General features: G+C 38.7%; 4 protein-coding genes across 4 annotated transcripts; all 4 read left to right on the top strand.

The window, feature by feature from the left end:
* Positions 1-1,916: 1,916 nt before the first annotated feature.
* LOC311251243 (GTPase IMAP family member 7-like) lies at positions 1,917-3,436 on the top strand (the record flags this gene model as incomplete). The annotated part of the gene is made up of 2 exons (XM_084343621.1): positions 1,917-1,991; positions 2,277-3,436. Exons 1-2 carry the CDS (start codon positions 1,985-1,987, stop codon positions 3,434-3,436), a joined length of 1,167 nt encoding a protein of 388 aa, XP_084199747.1. The 5' UTR covers positions 1,917-1,984.
* Positions 3,437-4,886: 1,450 nt separating this feature from the next.
* On the top strand, positions 4,887-10,146 carry LOC311251242 (GTPase IMAP family member 8-like; the record flags this gene model as incomplete). The annotated part of the gene is made up of 3 exons (XM_084343620.1): positions 4,887-4,893; positions 5,179-5,845; positions 8,991-10,146. 3 exons carry the CDS (start codon positions 4,887-4,889, stop codon positions 10,144-10,146), a joined length of 1,830 nt encoding a protein of 609 aa, XP_084199746.1.
* Positions 10,147-13,249: 3,103 nt separating this feature from the next.
* On the top strand, positions 13,250-15,951 carry LOC311251241 (GTPase IMAP family member 7-like; the record flags this gene model as incomplete). The annotated part of the gene is made up of 2 exons (XM_084343619.1): positions 13,250-13,257; positions 14,910-15,951. 2 exons carry the CDS (start codon positions 13,250-13,252, stop codon positions 15,949-15,951), a joined length of 1,050 nt encoding a protein of 349 aa, XP_084199745.1.
* Positions 15,952-17,364: 1,413 nt separating this feature from the next.
* On the top strand, positions 17,365-21,566 carry LOC311251077 (tripartite motif-containing protein 16-like). The gene is made up of 7 exons (XM_084343355.1): positions 17,365-17,732; positions 19,124-19,474; positions 19,620-19,715; positions 19,825-20,058; positions 20,402-20,561; positions 20,648-20,707; positions 20,821-21,566. Exons 1-7 carry the CDS (start codon positions 17,496-17,498, stop codon positions 21,357-21,359), a joined length of 1,677 nt encoding a protein of 558 aa, XP_084199481.1. The 5' UTR covers positions 17,365-17,495; the 3' UTR covers positions 21,360-21,566.
* The last annotated feature ends 517 nt before the right edge of the window (positions 21,567-22,083 follow it).

Raw genomic sequence — 22,083 nt, 5'->3', positions numbered from 1 at the left:
CTTGAGGGTGTAAATCAGGCCTTTTCAAATCAATTTTGGGATCCCGGGGCTTCTGGAGACTTGTATTACACTAGACGAGCTTCACGGAACCATTTTATGTTTTTTGTTTGTATGTTTATTAACTTTTTAAAACAAGTTCCCATCTACTTCAGTTGTTAAGGAGAATACTGTGATGCTGTTTTGCGGCGAAGCTCCAGAAATGTTTTGTGGACTACAAAACCTCACCAGACTTTCCATCAGCATGGAGGTGAGATAATAATGACTGAATTTTCATCTTTAAAACAAAACACCACAAGATGTTTGTATTTCACTGATATACTGCACAGTACCTGTCTTGCATCATCTTCTCACCAAACGTTTCCTCAGTTTATTCTGATCACTCTCCTCTTGTATTGTCTTCCTGCAGAGTATGTGACAAACATCCACAGAGTGTGTGACGACATCTCCGACACAAGATCACACGTATTGAAGACTCATCTTCATCTTCGCTGGACATCAGAAGCCACTTTCCCCTCCCTTAGCTATTTCTTCACATTCTATTGATGTGAATTATAGTTAATTTTTGAACGCTTTCAACTAAAACCTTTACATATTGCCCCTTTAAAACACACTGGAAGAAGAACCAAAACATAAAATGGCTCCATACATCTCATCCAGCATAATCCAAATCAACATTTTATGTTTTCTGTGGCTTTACGTTTTAAAACAAGTCCCCATCTACTTCAGTTGTTTAGGAGAATGATACAACGCTGTTTTGCTGCGAGGCTCCAGAAATGTTTTGTGGACTACAAAAACTTCACCCGACTTTCCATCGGCAATGGAGGCGAGTAGATAATGACTGAATCTTTGTTTTGGGGTGAACTTTCCCTTTAACTTCAAATGTGAACTGACCTGTGTGAAATGTGCACGGACAAAATGGGATTTTACAGAAAACAAGTTCAGCTTGTATTTGTGTTAAAATAAAAATGCTTGAACACTCACTTGAACACAGGCGAACAGCAGAAGAGAAGTTGTTTTTTTTTTTCTTTAACAGTAACAATCATCATAGCCTGATAAAGTCTCGTTTTATATCCTCCTTATTATGTTTTGTTAATTAGGTTTTTTTGTTTTTTTACTTCAGCTGTCAACTATCAGTATCGAAATGTTTTAAGAGAATGTCATTTGAGTGAATAAAGTTGTTAATTCAATAAATATTTGAAGTTTAAAGCGCAAGAGCTGAAATGTGCCATGTCCTCGGATTGTGGTTCTACAATGTGTTGTCACTTTCATAATGCAGTGATGAAGAAGTGCAGCGGGCCTTTGTTGACCCTCTATCACTGATGGATGGTGTCAAGTGTCAAAGACGACAGGAAACATACTCACCGTCAGCAGAGAATGTTCCCTTCATCTACTGATAAAACAACCTATGGTTAACATGTAAATGTGAAGCCGGAGCAGTGCTTGGTTTGACAAAGACTGCCTCTGATAGAAAGACAAAAAGCCTCTGTGTGGTTTGATCAGATTTGAATATCACCAGCAACATGAACAGATAGTATCACAACTATCATCATAGTTCAAATGAGGACCTGCCCAGATCTGTGTTCATGTTGCTTCAAGCAACCTAGGGCGGGGGTTAATGTGACAGAAGACGTTTCATGGTTTTTGCGGATTTGATAATCATTATTATCTGCAGTAGTAAATAATTCAGACCAAATAAGGTTTTAGCTGACAGTCGTAGGCTTTCTTTGTTTTGTCCATGGTGGCCTATTTATTTTAAAAAAACTTGTCATGGAACAATTCTGTTTGATTCTGGTTATACCGTGTGAGATGTGCAAAATGGGCGTGTCTGTAAACACACTGTTGGCAGTTTTTCAATTGTGACTGGCAGAAGTCCAGAAGTCAGACTGGCATCCAACCTCAAAGAAGACACTGGAAACTTTTCACAGGCACGCAAGCAGTCTTTTCACTCCGACCTTCACTGCACAGCCACCTCACTTTTGATAACATGGATGGTAAGTAAACCCAAATTCAATTCAATAATTTAATTGTTTTTTCACAGGGTCCTTCAGTATTTTGATAGAGTAGCTTTTGAAAAGTCTGGTGTGACAAATTTCGTAGGTCACAGCTGTTTTTACAATGTGTCAAACATTTAACTGACTGGGGTATTAATCAATTTAGGTCAGATCAGATGCACAATATTATAACATTAACAGCTCTGATCATATGTAACTTCTTAAATATGAAGACATCCCGACGACAAATATACAGTAATAATGATGGATATTATTCTCTTTCAGTGTCAAACAGAAGGAGAATTGTCATCTTAGGAAAAACTGGATCTGGGAAAAGCAGCCTGGCTAACACCATATTTGGAGAGAAACTCTTTAAGATCAGCCACAAGCCCAACTCCGAAGCAAGAGAATGTAAAGCAGAAACCAGATCTCTCAATGGGAGAAGCATCACTCTGATTGACACTCTTGGTTTCTTTGACACAGACAGACCTGAGCAGAAGCTGAGGCCTGAGATAGTGAGGTGTATCACAGAGTGTGCTCCTGGGCCTCATGCTTTTCTCATTGTGCTCAAAGTGGAGAAATTCACAAAGCAAGAGCAGGAAATCATCAACACAATAAAAGAATACTTCTCAGAAGAAGCTTTCAAATATGCAACAGTTCTCTTTACTCATGGTGACCAGCTCTCTGAAGGAGAGACAATTGAGCAATTTGTCACTGAAAGTAAAGGTCTGAGTGACCTGGTGAAGAAGTGTGGAGGACGGTGCCACGTCATTGACAATAAATACTGGGAAGAAAAAACAAAGCATGAATACAGGAGCAACCAGTTCCAGGTGGAGGAGCTGCTCAAGACGATAGACAAGATGGTTTTGGAAAACAATGGAAGATGCTACACCAATGACATGCTGCAAGCAGTGGAGGGAATGATTGAACAGGAGGTGGAAAACATTAGACCATTATCAGGAAACATGACAGAAGAAGAGATCAGACAGACGGCTCAGGACAGAGTCTATAAGGTTTTGATCAGATTAGCAGGTGTTGCAACAGGTGTTTTCATAGGAGCTTTGCTTGGTGTAAAGGTGATGGTTAAAACAGTTGTCACAGCTTTACGGGCTTTACCATTACCAGCTGTAGCTATAACAGCAGCTACTACAGGAGCCGTGGGAGTAATAGGTGGGGCAGGTGCAAATGCAGCAACAGCAGCAGGAAGAGTAGGAGGAGCAGCAGCAGTAGCAACTGGAATAATTGGTGCAGCTGTAGGAACATCTGCAGCAGTAGGAGCAGTGATAGGAGGTGGTCAAGGATATCGTGCAGCTGAAGGAGCAGACACACCATGGGAGGCAGCAAAGAGGGCAGCAGAGGCCGTCGAGAATGAAGCCCAATCTGTCTGTAGTAAAACAAAGGATGCTCTGGACAGAATGTCAAAATTAAAGTTGAAAAAGAATTGAAACCTTTAAGAGTGTGACTCCAGATCAAAGAAGAGATCGTTTGCCTGTATTTTTAATGAGAAGTCTTTATTCTCTGATTAATATGTTTATTCACATGTGATAGGTTGTACCTTGTGTCAAAGGTTCAAACTTTCTGACCAAGCTGACCTCAGTGTTGGGTTGACGTGTTCTTTTTATTTTTCAATTGCTGATTTAAATCAAACTTGTGTACGCTGTTGGCTGTATTTCTGTCTGCCCTTAAAACATGGATCGCTGTTTCTTGCTGAAACCAACTAACCAGAAAATATCACTTGATGTACAACATTATTTTGTTAGACAGGATTCTTGTGCTCGTGCTAAAACAGCTTTGTTTCTTTGTGGATTACAATGTCTCATCAAATATGAACAATCAATAAATGAAACCTATATATGAAAACATGTCATTTCTTAGTTTTTACTTGGTGAGGTAATCAATTTAAGAGTGGTGCATTGAGAAAACTAAAACAATTTAATCACAGTAAACCAAACATGTTTATCAAAGATACAGTAACTGTAAAGAGTAAAACAAGACTATGAGGCTGCATGTAGGCACAGCTAATGTCAGCATGCTAACACACACAATGATAAAGCTAATATGATGATGTCTACTAGGTCTGATGTTTGCTTTGATCAATCATGCTGTATGACAGGACAGGGAATCATAAAGTCAGCAGCATTCATTGTCTGAAAACCATAAATCAGTGAAAGCGAGACAAGGAGGGCCCGAGAGAGAGAGAGAGTGAGGTAGAGACTGAACAGACACTGTCAAAAACAGGCTGTGATGAATCATTGCATTTCATTTCAGCAACCTCTAGATGGAGGCTTTTTTAAATTTGCTTAGGCTTTTATTCAGTCTTGTACAGCGTTTCTTAACTTCTTAACTGTTTTGAAAGGAGCTGTATGAGTTAAGGCTCTTATTAAAAAAACTGTTTTGAAAAAGGACAGAAATTATATATATTTTTTAACAGTTCAACTGCAACCATTGCTGCTTAAATGTACTGTAATGCAATTGTTTTGTGTTTATAAAAAAACAAACTAAAAAGGGCACCAGCTGTATACGATGGGGCACCCTACAGGGCACTTTATTAAGTTATCTCCACAGTAAAGGCACCCTCTGGGTCACTTTTGCAGCATATCTTCGAACATCGTTGCTATTTTAAGCTATGAGACTGAAATAATGACAATAATTCACATGCTGCATGACATCTTTAAACTCTGTAGCTTTTTTTGACACTGACAACACAGCCAGAGCTTGTTATTAATGCTTACACTTGTATAAAAATAGAAGTGCATTGTGTGATATGCTCCACTAGCCTGCTGCCAAGAAACAAGTTAAACAGGTGGAAAAAGGAAAGTGAGAAGCAAACCGAAGCAAGACAGAAGAAAAGACGCAGTTGCAACATCCTCCGCACTGATTTCTAATTTTGGAAACATGAACGGTGAGTATGGTTATTTATTTTATTTTTTTAAGTTATTCTACAGACAGAAAGTTAAATAATTGTGCCAGATTCAACATTCATAGGAGGTTTGTGTGTTTTTTTTAATTTCTCATGTGACGTGTTGTTGCATTTGTGTGTGTGTGTGTGTGTGTGTGTGTGTGTGTGTGTGTTTGTGTGTGTGAGAGCAAAGTTTCAGTATAATTGAGCTTGTTTTCTGTCCTGCAACGTCAGGACAAAACAGATTGACATGTACATCGCTGACCTGGAGTCTTTATTGTCTTCTAGCAATAACAAGGAGGATTGTGGCCTTGGGAAAAACCGGAGCTGGGAAGAGCAGCCTCGCCAACACCATCTTTGGACAGCCTGTGTTCAAGACAGACGATTCACCCGAATCCGGAACGAGCAAATGTGAAGCAGAAACCAGATCTGTCAATGGAAGAATCATCACGTGGATCGACACGCCTGGGTTTTTTGACACAAGGGAGTGTGAGGAAGATTTGAAGCCTGAGATAGTGAGGTGTATCACAGAGTGTGCTCCTGGGCCTCATGCTTTTCTCCTTGTGCTCAAAGTGGAGAAATTCACAAAGCAGGAGCAGGAAGTCGTAAAGAAAATGCAACAATATTTCTCTGAAAAAGCTTTCAAATATGCCACAGTTCTCTTTACTCATGGTAACCAGCTCCCTGAAGGAAAGACAATCGAAGAATATGTCAGTCAAAGTAAAGATCTGAGCAATCTGGTGAAGTCGTGTGGAGGTCGGTGCCACGTCATTGACAATGAATACTGGAACCAGCAGCATGAATACAGGAGCAACCAGCTCCAGGTGAAGGAGCTACTCAAGACATTAGACAAGATGACTGAGGCAAATGAAGAAGGATACTATACCAATGAAATGCTGCAGGCGTGCGAGAAGAAAATACAAGAGGAAGAGCGCAAACTGTCTTCTGCAGACATGTCAGAAGAAGCAATCAGACAGAAGGCGAAAATTATGTTTGCTGTGCATGTCTTGAAAGTGTCCAGGCCATGCTTTACATCAGGAGCTTTGCTGGGACTTTTCCTTGGTGAGAAAGTATGGAACGAGACAACAGCATTAGGCCTAGGAGTAGCAATCGGAGCAGCAAGAGGAGCAGCAAGAGGAGCAGAAGCAGTGCCGCAATAGATGCAGCACAGTGAAGCACACTTTTGTCAAGCAAAAAGCTGTTCAAAGTTCCCATGAAGTTAAAATCGATGTTAAAAGCAACACTTAAGCTTTATGTATTTACATTATGTATTTTTATCTTAAAATAACAACTTCAAAATCATTTTGATGGTACAGTGTCTTGTAAAAGGGTGAATGGTGTCCACACTGTGTCCACCACGACTGTGGTGTTGCACCCAAAACTGTGGGGGGTGCCAAATTGAACAGAATGCAGATTTCTGAATAATGTTGCTAGTGTTTTGATCACATCTTGCTCTTTCTCTCACCTAGATGCTAGTATCTTACCCAACAACGGCAAAAAAGTTGAAAGATGGTATTTTTAATTGCATTTTAGAGTTTTTTCCTGGGACTGCACTTGGTGGCGTATAATAGTTTTATGTCCAATAAACACTACATTTTTATGACGCTGCCATGAATGGACACTGTCAGGGGAGTCTTTTTGAGGACTGGGCCTCAGATTATTGTTAAAAAAACACAACTTTTTAACTTTTTTTTCAGTGCTTTCAATCATGTTTTATGGAGAAAATATTGACTTCATTACTGTTCTTCAGCTGCTTTGTCTCATCTCTGGACAGATAGCTTTACTTGTTGTTACGTGTTAAAGCAATCGCTAATGAGCAGCATGTGAGGGAAATTCTCTAATGTCCTTTTATTATTTTGATATGTTATTCTTGCATATGAAACTTAACAAAAATAGATGCAACATTAATATGTGCGTAGGGTGAAAACTTAAGTCTGTGGACCTCATCGTATGTCATTTAAAAGTCTTTGACAAATTTGTAAAATTTTTGGCCCTGCTTTAAAGGTCACTCCTGATTTGATCTTTGTTACAGTTATTCAACAATAAATCTCCTAATTCTTCATGTGTTTCCAAGTCTCCTTCTTTCATGAAAATATTACTTTTCATCCCAACAGCTGAACAGCTTACTGTTAATTAAAAGACCCAGACGCATTTAGTTACTGTTGTTATCACATTTAACTCCATTTGCCGGCAAGATTTGAGTCCAGTTGAGCTTTAAACAGCAAAATACGCGCCTCAGCCTCACCTTGAGAGGTGCTGGGATCTACAGTCAAAAAAGTGTGATGTTTTTCTTATTGACATTTACCACAAACGAATTGTATAGATTCCCTGTTGTTTTTTGCTTTAAGTTACAAGATGAACACATCTGAAATTCCCATAAAAAATTAAATTCACTCATTATCTACTCGCCCTCATGCCGATGAGAGGTCAGCCGAAGTTTTGTTTTCTGCTTCTACTGCCTGACTTGTATGAGTCAGTGTTTCATATCTGGAGAAATGAAACAATGAGGGAGACAGAAAATCAAGACTCTACATTTCATTTTGAAAACACAAGTGGAGATTTTGGAATAAATGACTTGATTATTTTGTATTAAAATGTAAAATAATCCCCTTTTTTCCAATTGTCATAACCACATATTCATAAAAGACATGTTTACACATCTGTTGGCTCTCAACTGTGCATGACACAGTCAAAGTGAAATCAAAGATTTTAATCAAAACTGGACATCATTTTCAGAATGAAATTATTACTCTCCTGACATATTTTGTGACCATTATTAATATTAATACTTATACTGATGCCTGTATGGTGTTATTGTGTGAAAATGTGCACTTGTGTTGAACAATCCGGCAGCGTGCAGCCAGGAAACAAGTCAGACGGGTCGAAAGAAAACAATGCGAGAGGCAAGTCAGAGCAGGAGAGCAACAGAAAAGACTCGCCTCGAGACGTAGCGTGGATCTGAGGGATTTTTGTAGTTGTCTGCTTTCGACAGCATGGACGGTAAGTTACACTTATTTTTTTAATCACTGTTGTGTCAACAATGAGCACCAAATACTGTTGTTCAAACCAATGTGGCATTCTTAAAACTCATAAGTATTTCAAAACACGTTTGTTGCTGTCTTTTAATATATTTTATTCGGAAAGGTTTCTTTTTTTTCTTTTTTACATGATTTAAGCTTTGACAAAACCTTATCACCTAGTAGTAGAATCACATTTAGATAATAATATTCTATTTTCCTATTATGTATTTCTAACTTGATGCAACTTGACGTCTTTCTGTGTATTATATTAATTTATTCTCAAACAAAATAGTAAACTGTGACCCCACATGTACTGAATATACTATCAAAATCCTAAAACATAAAATCCAGCAAAGTTCTGTCTTTCCTACTTGTATTTGTTAACTGTTTTTCTGTCTTCACACTGAGTAATCATTCTTAACCACGGCCGATGCAAGGATTTTCTCTCTGCTGGTGCTAACGGAGAGCTAGACCATTACATGGGGCGCTAAGAGAAAAGTTGATTTACATGACTTCAGAGTTACTTTATCAGGAAGTATTCATCTTTTCAATAAAAGCAGATACGATATGATAAATGTAGTTTTTAACTGGCAAATGGCAAAATGATATTAACAGAGTAATGTATAAGCCTACTTATTCATTCCAATCTTCAATCAATCGTTCTTAGCATTGTATTTCTATTTAAAAAAAATATGTGGGTACTTATTAACCTTTACATACGTCTTTATAAAAATACTATAAAATGCTTGAGGGGGCATAGCTGGGGCTAAACAGATTTGTGACGTGGCTATAGCGTCCCCTAACCCCAGTGTGGTGCCATGCTTGCAACATTTTTTAATCTCTTTATTCAACCTTTATTTTACCAGGACTATTCCCATTGAGATTCTTTATTACCAGAGAGTCCTGGCCAAGACAGCAACATAAAAGATTTCACATAACAGAACAAGCAACAAACGTAAAACAAACAATATACAATTTTACATAAAGGGAACAATCAATTTAGTCCTTAATAAAAAGTAAATCCTTCTCATTAGTCAAACCATGGTGGAGTTTGATCCGGACTGAGACCGCCTCTTTCAGTCGGACCAACGTTCAGCTGTTTGGTGTGGACCATTTTGGTTCGGATGAAAGTCAAAGCCAAAGAGATAAATGTACTGATTTAATGATACAAAGTTATTCTCTTCTAGTGCCAAACACCAGGCGGATCGTCCTATTGGGTAAAACTGGAGCTGGAAAAAGCAGCCTGGCTGACACCATCTTTGGAGAAGCCAAATTCCAAATAAACCGTTTTAATGACTCGAAAACACACTGTTCACAAGCCGAAACCAAGTCTCTCAATGGAAGGAGCGTCACTCTGATCGACATGCCTGGTTTCTTTGATGCGGGGAGGTCTGAGGAGGGGATGAAGCCTGAGATGGTGAGGTGTATCACAGAGTGCTCTCCTGGGCCTCATGCTTTTCTCATTGTGCTCAAAGTGGAGAAATTCACAGAGCACGAGCAGGAAGTCATCAACAAAATATGCCAATGTTTCTCTGAAGATGCTCTAAAATATGCCGTGGTCGTCTTCACTCACGGTGACCAGCTCTCAGAAGGGATGAAAATTGAGCAGTATGTGGATCAAAGTAAGGGTCTGAGTGACCTGGTGAAGAAGTGCGGAGGCCGTTGCTGCGTCGTTGATAATAGATACTGGAAAAGCAGCCAAGGGGATGAATACAGGAGCAACCAGTTCCAGGTGGCAGGGCTGCTCAACACCATAGACAAGATGGCGATGGCGAACAATGGAGGATACTACACCAATGAGATGCTACAAGAAATGGAGAACGCAATACTGACAGAGGTGGAGCGCATCGGAAAGCCATCAGGACACATGACAGAGGAAGAGATCAGAAAACAGGCTAAAATCAACGTCTTTAAGAAGCGGGTGGGCAGCACACTACAAACATGGTTCAGAGGTTTAATGGGTTTCACGTTCATAGCTGGAGGAGTTGCGACTGTCTCAGCTGTGTTGATCTATTTAAAAGGTGTGGAGGTATTAACAGAAGTACCACTTGAAGAAGTTTGGACACAACTGGGAGATGTGGTAGAAAAAGCAGTAGTCGAGCCAGCTACTACGATGGTAGAGGTCGCTGAGAAGGAAATCACACAAGAGACATTTGAATATACATTCGAATCAGTCATGGCCAAACTTTTTGATTTGTTTGAAAGAATATACAATCCTTGGAATCCATTCGACTGAACACTGAATCAAATGAAAACCAGCAATCCAGAGGCGCCTAAAACAGGCAAGCTATAAAATGTAAGGGTTTAAGGTTTAACTAGTTTGTCAACTTTGAAGTCTTACTGTACGGAAGTAAGTTGAGTGGCAAAATATATTTAGAAAAATGTAAAAAAATAAATAAATAAATGTGTTTCTGACAGAGTCAATTTGAGTAATGATCCTAAAGGACAAGTTCACCCCAAAAATGAAAATTCACAACTGAAAACAACAAAATGTGTCCAGTTTTGTCTTCCAAAGACTTGAAATGTGCCAGATAATGTTTTGTTTTCGGCTGTCCCCATCTACTTTGGCTGTTTAGGTAGATAATGGCTGACTTGTGATTTTTGGGTGGTTCCATGAGTTTACAGTGTATTATGAGAATGCATTATGAGAATTGTGAAAGCTTGACTCACTGCTTAAAAGAGACTAAAAGTGAAGACTGTTTTTATTTGTTTTTACTGCAGCTTTGTGGGAGTACAATGCTGAATCAATGGTGTACTGTTTAATGGTGATGATTGCATTTGTTTTGTTACATGTGACCCTTTGCCATAAATGTTTTGTGCAACAATAAAAAAAAAAAAGCTGATTGGTCACATGTCTTTATTTCAGTTGTTTCTTTTTTCACATTCACATGTAATGTTAAAGTATAAAATCAAGAAACACTTCTGTTTTCTTAGATACATTTTATTTTAAGACAAGAAAGAACAAATCTTTTTAAAAACAAGCATTATCTGTGAGGCCAAAGCTTGATAGCTTAATAACTTATTTTAAGTCAGGAAGTATTGAGAGAGGGACGGAAACATATATTAGTTTTGGTCTATTTATTGGTTTATTGGTTACATGCTAACTTAAACCTTTAAGGCTGGACAGAAAAAAAAATGTTCAAATCAACCTTTCATCAGACTAAAGAGTCACTTTCAATACTGAAGAATTTGTTCACCCAAAAATAAAAACTCAGTCATTGTTTACTGATGGAAAGACAGATGAAGTTTTGCAGTCCACAAAATATTTCTGGAGCTTCACAGCAAAACAGCGTTCTCCTAAACAACTGAAGTAGATGAGGACTTATTTTAAAATGTAAAAAATCAACTACAAAAAAGCCCAAAAATCCATAAAATGGTTCCTCACAGCATGTTTGGCGTAATCCAAGTAGGAACATTGATTTGAAAAGATTTTATTTACCGCCTTTTTTTAAAGAGTAGCTCAACCGTATGTTGACGTCTTTTCAAATCAATTTGGGATCTTGGGGGTTCCAGAGACTAGGATTACACCGGACGAGCTGTCTTTTTTGGTTGTGTCAAATCCCGATCTACATCAAGTGTGTAGGAGAATGCTACACCACTTTTGTTGTGAGGCTTCAGAAATGTTCTGGAGACTACAAAACTCCCCCTGACTTTCCATAAGCCTGAGGCAGATGGATTTTTTCTGAATTCTCACCTTTGGGTTTAACAACGTGTTTTGAAGCAGGTTTTAATCTCAATTCTTAAGGTTCCCAAAAGTTGCGAACTGTCATTTTTATTTTGTAATATTCTTCAAGACAAGAAAAAACTAAGAACTATTCTTACACTCATAAAAAAGAAGTAATCTGGCTACTGATGAAACTTTAAACACAAAGGCCTTTTTGTTTTCAGTCTGTTTGATTGTACAGTTGATTCCCAGCAGTCTGGTACGGATGCTGCCAAAACAAACCGATAAAAAAATTCCTTTCAGCCTGTTCTGTTTCAGACAAAACACTCCACCTGAAAAAGGTATGAACAGGTGCAGCATCACCTCTATTGTCGCTGCATATTTACCTGTTGCCAATAGTTTTCTGTACTCTTGGCACAACATGTGTTCTTCCATACCCGTCAAAAATGCAGCTGAGCCAGAAGAGTGGAGTACCCAACTATTGTCTACAGCCTGGTAATTCTCAAGATAGAAACAGTCGTTGCCAATTAAAACAGCATTCTTTTGAACCTGCACCTTGTAAACCACAGTCGCCACCCTGAACAGCTATGAAAAGGCGCAGCCATCACCCTCCCGACACCTCCCATGCAAATCCAAGTTTCGATTACGAGAAAACAATATAAGCAACTGCAGCTCTTGAAGGTGGGCTGTACTATTTTTTTTACTTTTCTTATACAACCATTTCTGTGCAAATCCATAAGAACTGAACACTAAAGGGTTGTTTAACTAGTTGGATAAAGTTAGACAGACGAATGTTGGGATCAACAAATGGTCACGTTTTAAGAGAGGGACGATCTAAAGGGAAATGTCACATATAGTACATGAAAAATAACATAATATATGAAATATAAAAGTGCCTGATTCATGCCCCTGAACCATTTCTCTTAATTCATAAAATGACCCCCCAAAAATTAAATGTTTAAAATATTATTTTTTCAATCATAATTCATTATTTTCTCACAATGCCCATGTTTTATGTTTAATTCTGGAGCTGCTTTGTATGTGCAGAAGTGTGTCTGTCATTTCCCTGTACTGCAAATGTCAATAAATAAAAAATAACTGCAATGCAATGATGGAATTTACAATGAAATTGTATTTCAAGAGTTTAGATAAAATAAAACGTTCATTAATTTTCATTAAATTATTTCATTAAATGGTTTAAATTAAAGCAACATAACCTACCTTTTATATATATCTATAAAGACATTCTCTCACTCATTCAGGGTTGTCACATATGTGAGCTAAAAGCAGTTCACATCTCATCCATCACAGTGATCTGCATTCTCAAAGTTTTCTTCATTTCATCAGAATTTTATAACCAAACTATTGGGTGTTTCCATTTTTTTGTCCACAGCACAGCATTAAGGGTGGATTAATGTTCCCCTTAATTATCTGTTTTAAATCCCACTTTCACAAATCTTTTACTTTATCTGATGTAGTTTTTAATGTTTTAATCCCCATGCTGTAGTTGTTTTGTATTCTACTTATTACTTATTTATTTGACCTTATTAAGATCATTTTTTTTCATATTCTGATATTGGAAAATTCAGTTTATACAAATAGTGTATAAAGTATTTTTTTGTTTTATGAGTCTGATATAATGTGTAAAAATAAAACAACATTCATCCCAATGAACATGAACAGGTGACACTCACTCTATTGTTCGGCAAGCTCAGTCAATCAAGTCAAACTGGTAGAAGTGCCGTCCAACCACAGCAGGAGAGCAGGAGGAAAGTCATGAAGCGAGGACGTCCGGCAGTATTCCCGACTCAGTGATTTCTCTTTAGACAACATGGACGGTGAGTTGAGTTGTTTTAGACTTTTAATGCAGTAAAAGTAGCAGAAAACATGATAAAAGTAAAAAAAAATTCAGATTCATTAATGTGTAAGGAGCATTTTATTGTCTTAGACAGTTGAGATGAAGGTAGCATTTTTTAACAGCCATCATTAAAAATGCTAAATTTATAGTTAACTTAATTTTGAGTTAATTGTTATGTGTCTTTCAACAAACAATGAAATGCTTTATAAACAATGTATTAAGAAATTGTAAAAGGTTAATAAACAACAGTTGCAACTTTATATTGGACATCCAGATGTTTATATATGAACTCACACTATTTATTAACCATTTACAAAGCATTATGAATATCAATTACAATTACAATAAACAGTTGCTTAATAAAAAGTTTATAGAACATTTGTTTGTAAACTATTAACTAAGTTTGATTAACTATAAATGTAACATTTCTTAATGATAGTTATTTAAAAGTGTTACCAAAGTACAATATTTTTCTATGAAATGTAATAAAGTATAAAGTAGCATGAAATAGAAACACTTGACGCATCAAGTATCCCAGAAGTGTACATATACATACGTAAAGGGCTAAAGGGCTTAGTTCACTTCAACACAGTGTCAACACTGAGTGACATGCTGTACACTGACTGGAAGCCTGGTCCAGTTCCTCAGGAGTTGATGATCCCTTAACTTTTCATCTGGCGCCATCATCAGGCCAAAATATGACTTGTTCTATACTTTGGTTACTGTCAAAATACTGTCAAACCAAATGGCAATCTTGTCAGCCTCAGCAGTACAATGGAAGTTTTGAAATGCTTCAACAAAACCGACCAAGCAAAAACATAGAAACATGTGATGTAACACACATTGTTATGTGTTTCCTTAGACAAAGGGCTAAATAACTTTTCGTTTATATTTAACATGTAAAGGCATAAAAGGCAAAAAGATGCAACCGTGTGTATCATGCTTTGTTTGTTTGATTTGTTTTAATTTACACATTTTTAATCTTCCATACTGTACTTTGTGTTTAGTGTTAATTAGCAATTGTTAGCATCCTACCACACTGTAAGACTGTGACCAAGATAAACATTACACCTGCTAAACATCAGCATGTTAGCATTGCCACTGTGAAAATGTTAGCAAGCTTTGTTGGTTGGTTTGTCAGCAGGATTACACAAAAACTACTGAACGGATTTCCAAGAAATTTGGATGGATGATTGGTTTCAGCCCAGAATAGACCCTGTTAACTTTTGGAATTTTTGCTCACTTTCTTTAACATTGCAAAATAGATTGTTCGTTGCCAAACAATTGGATGCAGATCCTAGATTTGTTGATCTTATGATTAAGGGGGGGTTATAATGTAGAGCGATACAGGGCTATTGTGTTTATATTGGATTAGGTCTTGGTGGAGGTATGTGCTCAACTGAGTGCCATTCTAGTTGAAAGACCAAATAATTTATTAAATGAAAAAATAATCAGCAGGTTAATCATCAATAAAAAGTAGTAAACAGTGTCGCTGTTCTCTTGTAGAGCTGAATTCAAGGAGGATCATCCTACTGGGAAAAACTGGATCTGGGAAAAGCAGCCTGGCTATCACCATATTTGGAGAGCCGCTGTTCACCATAAATGATTCTCCCAACTCCGGAACAACTAAATGTCAAGCAAACACCAAGTCTGTCAATGGAAGAAGCATCACTCTGATCGACACTCCTGGTCTCTTTGACACAGACAGACCTGAGGAGGAGCTGAAGGAGGAGATGGTGAGGTGTATCACAGAGTGTGCTCCTGGGCCTCATGCTTTTCTCATTGTGCTCAAAGTGGAGAGATTCACAGATCAGGAGCAGGCTGTCATCAACCAAATACTCCAATATTTCTCTGAAGAAGCCCTCAAATATGCTGTGATTGTCTTCACTCACGGTGACCAGCTCTCTGACAGAAAGAAAATTGAGGACTTTGTCAGCCAGAATAAAAAACTGAGTGATCTGGTAGAGAAGTGTGGAGGCCGGTGCCACGTTGTTGATAATAGATACTGGAATAACAACGAAGAAGACAACTACAGAAGTAACCAGTTCCAGGTGGAGGAGCTGCTCAACACACTGGACAAGATGACTGAGGCAAACCAAGGACACTACTACACCAATGAGATGCTGCAAGCAGTGAAAAGAGAAATAGACAGAGAGAAGGAGCACATTAGACAGTCACCAGGAAACATGTCACAGGAGCAGGTTGTAAATGAGGCTAAAAAGAGTTTTGTTGACAGATTTTTGATCGGAGCAGCAGGTGTTGCAACAGGTGCATTGTTAGGAGCTTTGCTCGGTGTGGCAGAGATGGTTAAATCAGATGTTAGAAGTGTTCAGGACCTTGCAGAGTTCTTCCGAAGAGCAACAGTTGCTTATGCAGCTTTAGAAAGTGGAGTAAAGGGAGGTCAGACAGGACTTAATGCGGCTGAAGGAGCAGAGACGACGCGGGAAGCCATGCAGAAGGCAGCGAGTGCTGTCTGGAGCCAATCTGGGTTTGCAGCAGATCGCCAGAGGCGATTCTAGAGTCTGTTGGGGCCCCAAGCAAAAATTTCCATATCATAATAAGTTTGCTTATTTACCTTTTTCTACCCTTATAGCTAGCAAATTAATACTATTCATTTGCTAGCCCTATTAATTTAATAGGGTGCTGCTACTTCCTGTCAAGGAGGACAGGACAGCAACAACGTTAGGTGACACTTTTTTCTTTTGGTAACTTGTCGCTGACCATAACTCGTCCATGGCAGTGGCCAGGCAGAGCCGCACTCGAGTCAGCCAGCGGCGGCTTCGCGCATGCGTGACTCGCAGTCTGGACGCGAGGGGTGAACTTCTCCCCTTCCGACTGCAGCTGGGAGGAACTGCTGTGCGAGGACTCCTCACACAGCAGTTCCTCCCGGCTGCAATCTTGAGACGACTGGGCCGTCTGTGGGTTCCTCTGAGGACTGGGCCGTTTGTGGGCCCCAAGCAGTTGCCTGCCTTGCCTATTCACAAGCTGCGCGTCTGCAGATCGCAACAAACAATAAAGCATCAGCAGTAAACAGAGAGGAGCAGGTGGTTGACTAGAAACAAGGGGCTACGTGTTGAGTATCAGTGTGACTATTGTTTTAGCAATACAGGGTAAATCATTAGTATATGAGACATTATTGTCAATGAAATGCATTTCTTAGATAATGATTCGAGACAGTTTGAGGACATTTATTATGAATTATGACATTATTAGACTCATGTGATTATTTTATTACAAGATGAAAGTGATTAATAATCTCAAACTGTCTGTAGCTAATTCTTTTACACTGTCAAGATGCTGAATAATGTTTTTGTTTCCATCAGTTGATTTTTTTCCTCTTTTTTGTTGTGTCGCCTACAATAAGTTCTGCAGACCACGAATGAAAACTTTATGAACTTTGTAATAATTTCTGGGAAAGATGAAGGACATTTATTACGATATTTAAAGGGACTATGTATTTTTTAAAACATTTAAAGGGGCACGTTGTAGTTTTGGAGAAGAAATATAACTTTATAATATCAATGAGGTAATAATACAAACTCAGAAATATTTATGAATAAACAAGCTGTTCTCAGAGGAAAATAAGGTCCCAGAACAGTTTGGAGCTAGAAGGTGGCATGGTCCGCCACATATAAACAAAGTAAAACAGTATAAATTGTGTTGTCCTTTAAGGTCAGTTTGTTTATTCAGTTTATTCAGTCATGAAAACAAAGAGAGTTTGTTTTGCCATAACACAGTCAGTGATTTCTTCCCTAAAACTACATAGTGCACCTTTAAGGCAACATGCAGTCTAACAACAGTTCTGCAATAAATGATGTTCAGTTTTTGTCTGAGTTTCTGTTGAACTGTTTGTGTAACTTACCTTTGTTGATACATGGTGGGTTGGGTTCAGCAGAGGTTTGTGATTGAAGCACCGCCCTCTTTGCCATGTGACTTAATTGAACCAATTAACATGTTTATTGACCCCTGGACCTGCTGCTCTTGGATGCCCTGCCCCAGTGAGAAGTTGCTTCAGATAAAATGAAACTCATGAGTGCTCTTCACTGACTGCACACTCATCAACATGGCTGAGCAGCAGCAGGAGCGCAGCATTGACCTGGACCAGAGTCAGTTCTGCTGTTCAGTCTGTCTGGACCTGCTGAAGGAGCCGGTCACCATTCCCTGTGGACACACTTACTGCAAAGGCTGTATTGAGGGATGTTGGGACCAGGAGGAGCAGAAAGGACAGCACAGTTGTCCTAACTGCAGGGAGACGTTCAGTCAGAGGCCTGTGCTGAGGAGGAACAACATGCTGGCTGAGGTAGGAAGGGTTGTGAGTACAGGCCTCCAGGTGGGAGGTTACTTTGAGACACTGTAGTCCAAACGCCAAATAGTTTTATAGAGTTTAACTGTAACATCTTTAAAGTGATTATTATCTTTCAAATTTTAATATCTTTTCAGTAAATCTATTATCAGCACGTATGGACTTGTTTCAAGCAGTTGGCTGCTGTGTGTGAAAGTCATGGACTGATCGCGTAAGGAAGTGAAGGCACTAGTGACGGCGATATCCCAGACTCCCTTGCAAATCGTCTAATTTTAAGAGTTGCTGCGTCTTGAGGAGAAACTTAACACACTCTGTGAAACGGCTACAACGGATTCTAACTCATTGGTGCCTTCTTGTTAATTCGGCATTAAATACAGTACATTACGATTTTTTCTTTCCTTGTAAAAAGCGTCACTTTGTCACCTCATCGCTGTGAAAGCCTGTTTTTCGTGGGTGTCCTGTCTGCTTCCGTGTCCGAAATACTTCCTACCTCCCAGCAGCCGTTTGAACACATTGTTTCAACTGGCAATGAATAAATCACACATTAAATTACACAATAGATTTTATGTTAATTGCTCTATTTATTTAGCTACAATTTTGCATAGACTATTTATTCATTCATTTGTTTATTTATTTATTTACCTACTCATTTATTCACACATTTCTATTTATAAATGTTTCTATTTATTTGTACTTTCGGGTTAAAGGCTCTAATTGATGAACAGTCTAACTAATTTGAAATTTGCGTACTCATCCTCATGTAAAGTCTTAATATCCCTGTGAATTAAGTTCTATTCAAAAATCAAAAAGCTACCATCAGCCAATTACAATCATACATGCTATAAATATGTCCATGGTTTACCACAGTTCTAGCTGTAGATATATGGCGGGTTTAATGCACCAAGGTATTGGTTACTATGCCACTACAGAAAAATAAATGTTGATGGGGGTCATCTGTCAGACAGACAGTAAATGTTTCTGTTATCTGTGTGTTAAAGATGAATAAATATATCCATTATGATTTGTCACATGTGTGTATATATATATATATATATATATATATATATATATATATATAAAAAAAAATAATGGCATAATTAAATGTTCATATAAATGAATACATATATAGACCCTGAGGCTGCTGAGTCTGTAATACTGTTCATTCTCCAATCAGAGCCTTTAACCTGACTTTTGATGGATGAAATTGAAATGTATTCGTTGTGCTGCTGCAGGTTATGCTCAGGATAGAAGTACAAATAAATAAATGAATAATAAATGTATATAATGTTTTAAATGTATAATAAAGGTTCTCATTCTATTTTTGTCCTGCGTGTCATGAAATCTGCAATACAATATTTCTCACCGCCTTCTCATTTTATTGCCTCCAGGTTGTTGAGAAGCTGAAGAAGACGAGCACCCAGCAGGCTTCTCCCCCTGCTGCTGTGGCCTGTGATTTCTGCTCTGAGCCCAGACCCAACAAAGCCACCATGTCCTGCCTGACGTGTTTGGCATCATACTGTCCAGCTCACCTCCAGCCTCACTACAGTGTTCCTGTGTTGAAGAAGCACCAGCTGGTCTCGGCTACAACCCCACTGCAGGAGAAGATGTGTACGAAGCACAACAAGCTGATGGAGATCTACTGCCAGACGGACCAGAGGTGCATCTGTTATCTGTGCATCATAGATGAGCATAAAGGCCACAGTACAGTGTCAGCTGCAGCAGAGAGGGCCGAGGAACAGGTAGAAGCAAACACACAGCAGAACCAGTGATCATGAAACTGTAGACTGTTAACAAAGTGTGTTATTTTTATTATTTTAGTCCATTTTTCTCTTACATGTGACAGTAATAACTGTATTCATAAAACCATTCAACATTTTCTTTCAGAAACAACTGACTGCGAGTCAAAAGAAAGTCCAGGAGAGAGAAAAGGGGCGCAAAAAGGAGCTGAATAAGCTGATCCAAGCTCTGAAGGAGTTCAAGGTGTGGAAATTAGACTTCAGTATTTGATCCTGTGTCTGTATTGATCACTATAGAAGAAGAAGTCTCTGGCAAGGTGTGCTTATAAAACCTACTGTCTTTGCATGAACAGAGCTGTAGCGGGACTGCAGTGAAGGCCAACGATGAGACCTTTGATAAGCTGATCTCCTCCATAAAGAAGAAATGCACTCTGGTGAAGCAGCTGATGAAAGGCCAGGAGAAGACTGCTGTCGCTCAGGCTGAAGAGCTGCAGCTGCAGCTGGAGGACGAGATCACCAAGCTGAGGAGGAGGGACTCTGAACTGGAACAGCTTTCTCATGTGGACGACCACATCCATTTCATCCAGGTACCAGAGACTAACTGCACAGTACCAGTGAGGAGCAATTTTGTCTATTTTTAGTATTTTATTACTCCGTATAATTTTTTATGTTATGTCAATCCCAACTGATGAAACAAGCCAAAGCTCACTCATCATCTGTAACTGTCGAAGCTTAAAACATGCAAAACTCTGCAACAAAGCTCAGCTGAATACATGAAACAACGGTGACATCTGCTGGCCGAGTTTATTTTTATAACAACTTTAGTCTTAACCAAAAGTTAACTATTGATCTATTATACTTTGGACCAGAAAGTTTGAAAAATGTGTAAAAAGTGCATAATTAAATTAAAATTATTTTATTTTATTCCAGACTTTCAAGTCCCTCTCCAACTCCGGTGAAAATCCAGCTGTGCGTGTTGATCCTTTAGCTGTGAAACGTTCGTTCAAAGCTGTGACTGACGGCGTGTCTAAGCTGAGGGATGATATGGACAGCCTCTTGACTGAAACATGGCCCAGGATCTCTGCAACAGGTACCATACAGAAATATAAAGACCCTGGGGTATACCGTGATTTGATTCAAATGCAGTAGTATTTAGTTTTATTTTTTCTCTGATAGTGTCTACTCTTGATGTTGTGCTGCCACCTGAACCAAAGACCAGAGAAGACTTTTTACGCTGTGAGTAAATCATTTGACGCTACACGTTTCAAAACATACCAGTTCATTGATTATGATCCGAATTTCAAAAGGTTGATGATGAAATTTGTGTTCCTGTTTTGCTCATCTGTCAGATTGCTGTCCTCTAACACTGGATCAGGAGACAGTCTCCAGATATTTGTCCATTTCACAAGAAAATCGGCGGGCGACGAGTCAAAGAAATTCAAGTTATTATGGCTCACATAGGCAGATCATCAGGCAGGTGTTGTGCAGTGAGAGTTTGTCAGGGCGATGTTACTGGGAGGTCACTTGGAGTGGTAGCAGCTGGTCTGTGGCGGTGTCATACAAAGACATCAGTCAACTTTCCTCATATAACTCAGAGTTTGGAAATGACAACAAGTCGTGGAGTCTAGACTGCTCCCCACAAGGTTACTATTTCCAACACAATAGTGTAAGCAGACTAGTGGCATACAATGAAACCTCCACGGTCGGAGTTTACCTCGATTATGAGGAAGGTACTTTGTCCTTTTATAGCATCTATGGTGCAGAAATGACTCTGCTCCACAAAGAAAACATCACATTCACTGAGCCTCTCTATGCTGGCCTTGGAGTGAAGGATAATGGATCTCAGTCAAGCAGTGGATCTTATGCAGAACTGATCAAGTTGTGGTAGTGAAACATATATTGGGGTGGTTGGTGTGTGCCACTGTTGATCAGGCTGTAATTGGCCCTTCACTATCCTCCTTTTTCTTCTTCATATAAACAGTTTGGCGATCAGAAAAAGCGCTCAGTGTTTTCTTTCGTTGCAGAGTTTTTGTGCCAATTTTCTCTGTATCTTCTGAAAATAGTGGCTACTACTGAGATGAGCATTTAGTTTTTTTTTTAAAAACATATAAAAGACATTTAACTTTAAAAAAGTTGCACTTCTGCATCTTGAAACTGGCACTTTGGGTAACGTGGTTCATACTTTGGTTAAACTCGTTCCTCACTGGGGTTTCCAGATGTTTCTCACCAGGCACGATGTGGGTCTATGCTGAAGGTTCGTCTAATTTAAAACAGACTTTTCCAAAAATGTTTGAACACACTTTTTAAAAACAAGATGTGTCTCAGAGTGCTGTGGCCCTTAATGCTGAAGTTATTTAAGTGTTTTGCTTTTACTCGTGCCTGGGATACTCGTCACCAGATACTTCAAACCATGTCAGCCTTTATAAGCTTATTTAGTCCACTCGTGCTTTTTTCCCCGACTACAACTGTTTGGTGATGAAGAGTGGACATGTGATACATGTTTATTTTTTTTTGTTATGTACATTATCCAAATTCTGTACATGTGTAACAGTCTGTTTAGGATTTTTTTTCTTTTTTTGTTCGTTATTTTCACAATAAATAAATAAATAAAT

This window comes from Pagrus pagrus (genome assembly GCF_965226575.1).
Source record: "Pagrus pagrus genome assembly, chromosome: 22".
NCBI classification, from domain to species: Eukaryota; Metazoa; Chordata; class Actinopteri; order Spariformes; family Sparidae; genus Pagrus; species Pagrus pagrus.
This window is presented reverse-complemented; position numbering and strand designations above follow the sequence as displayed.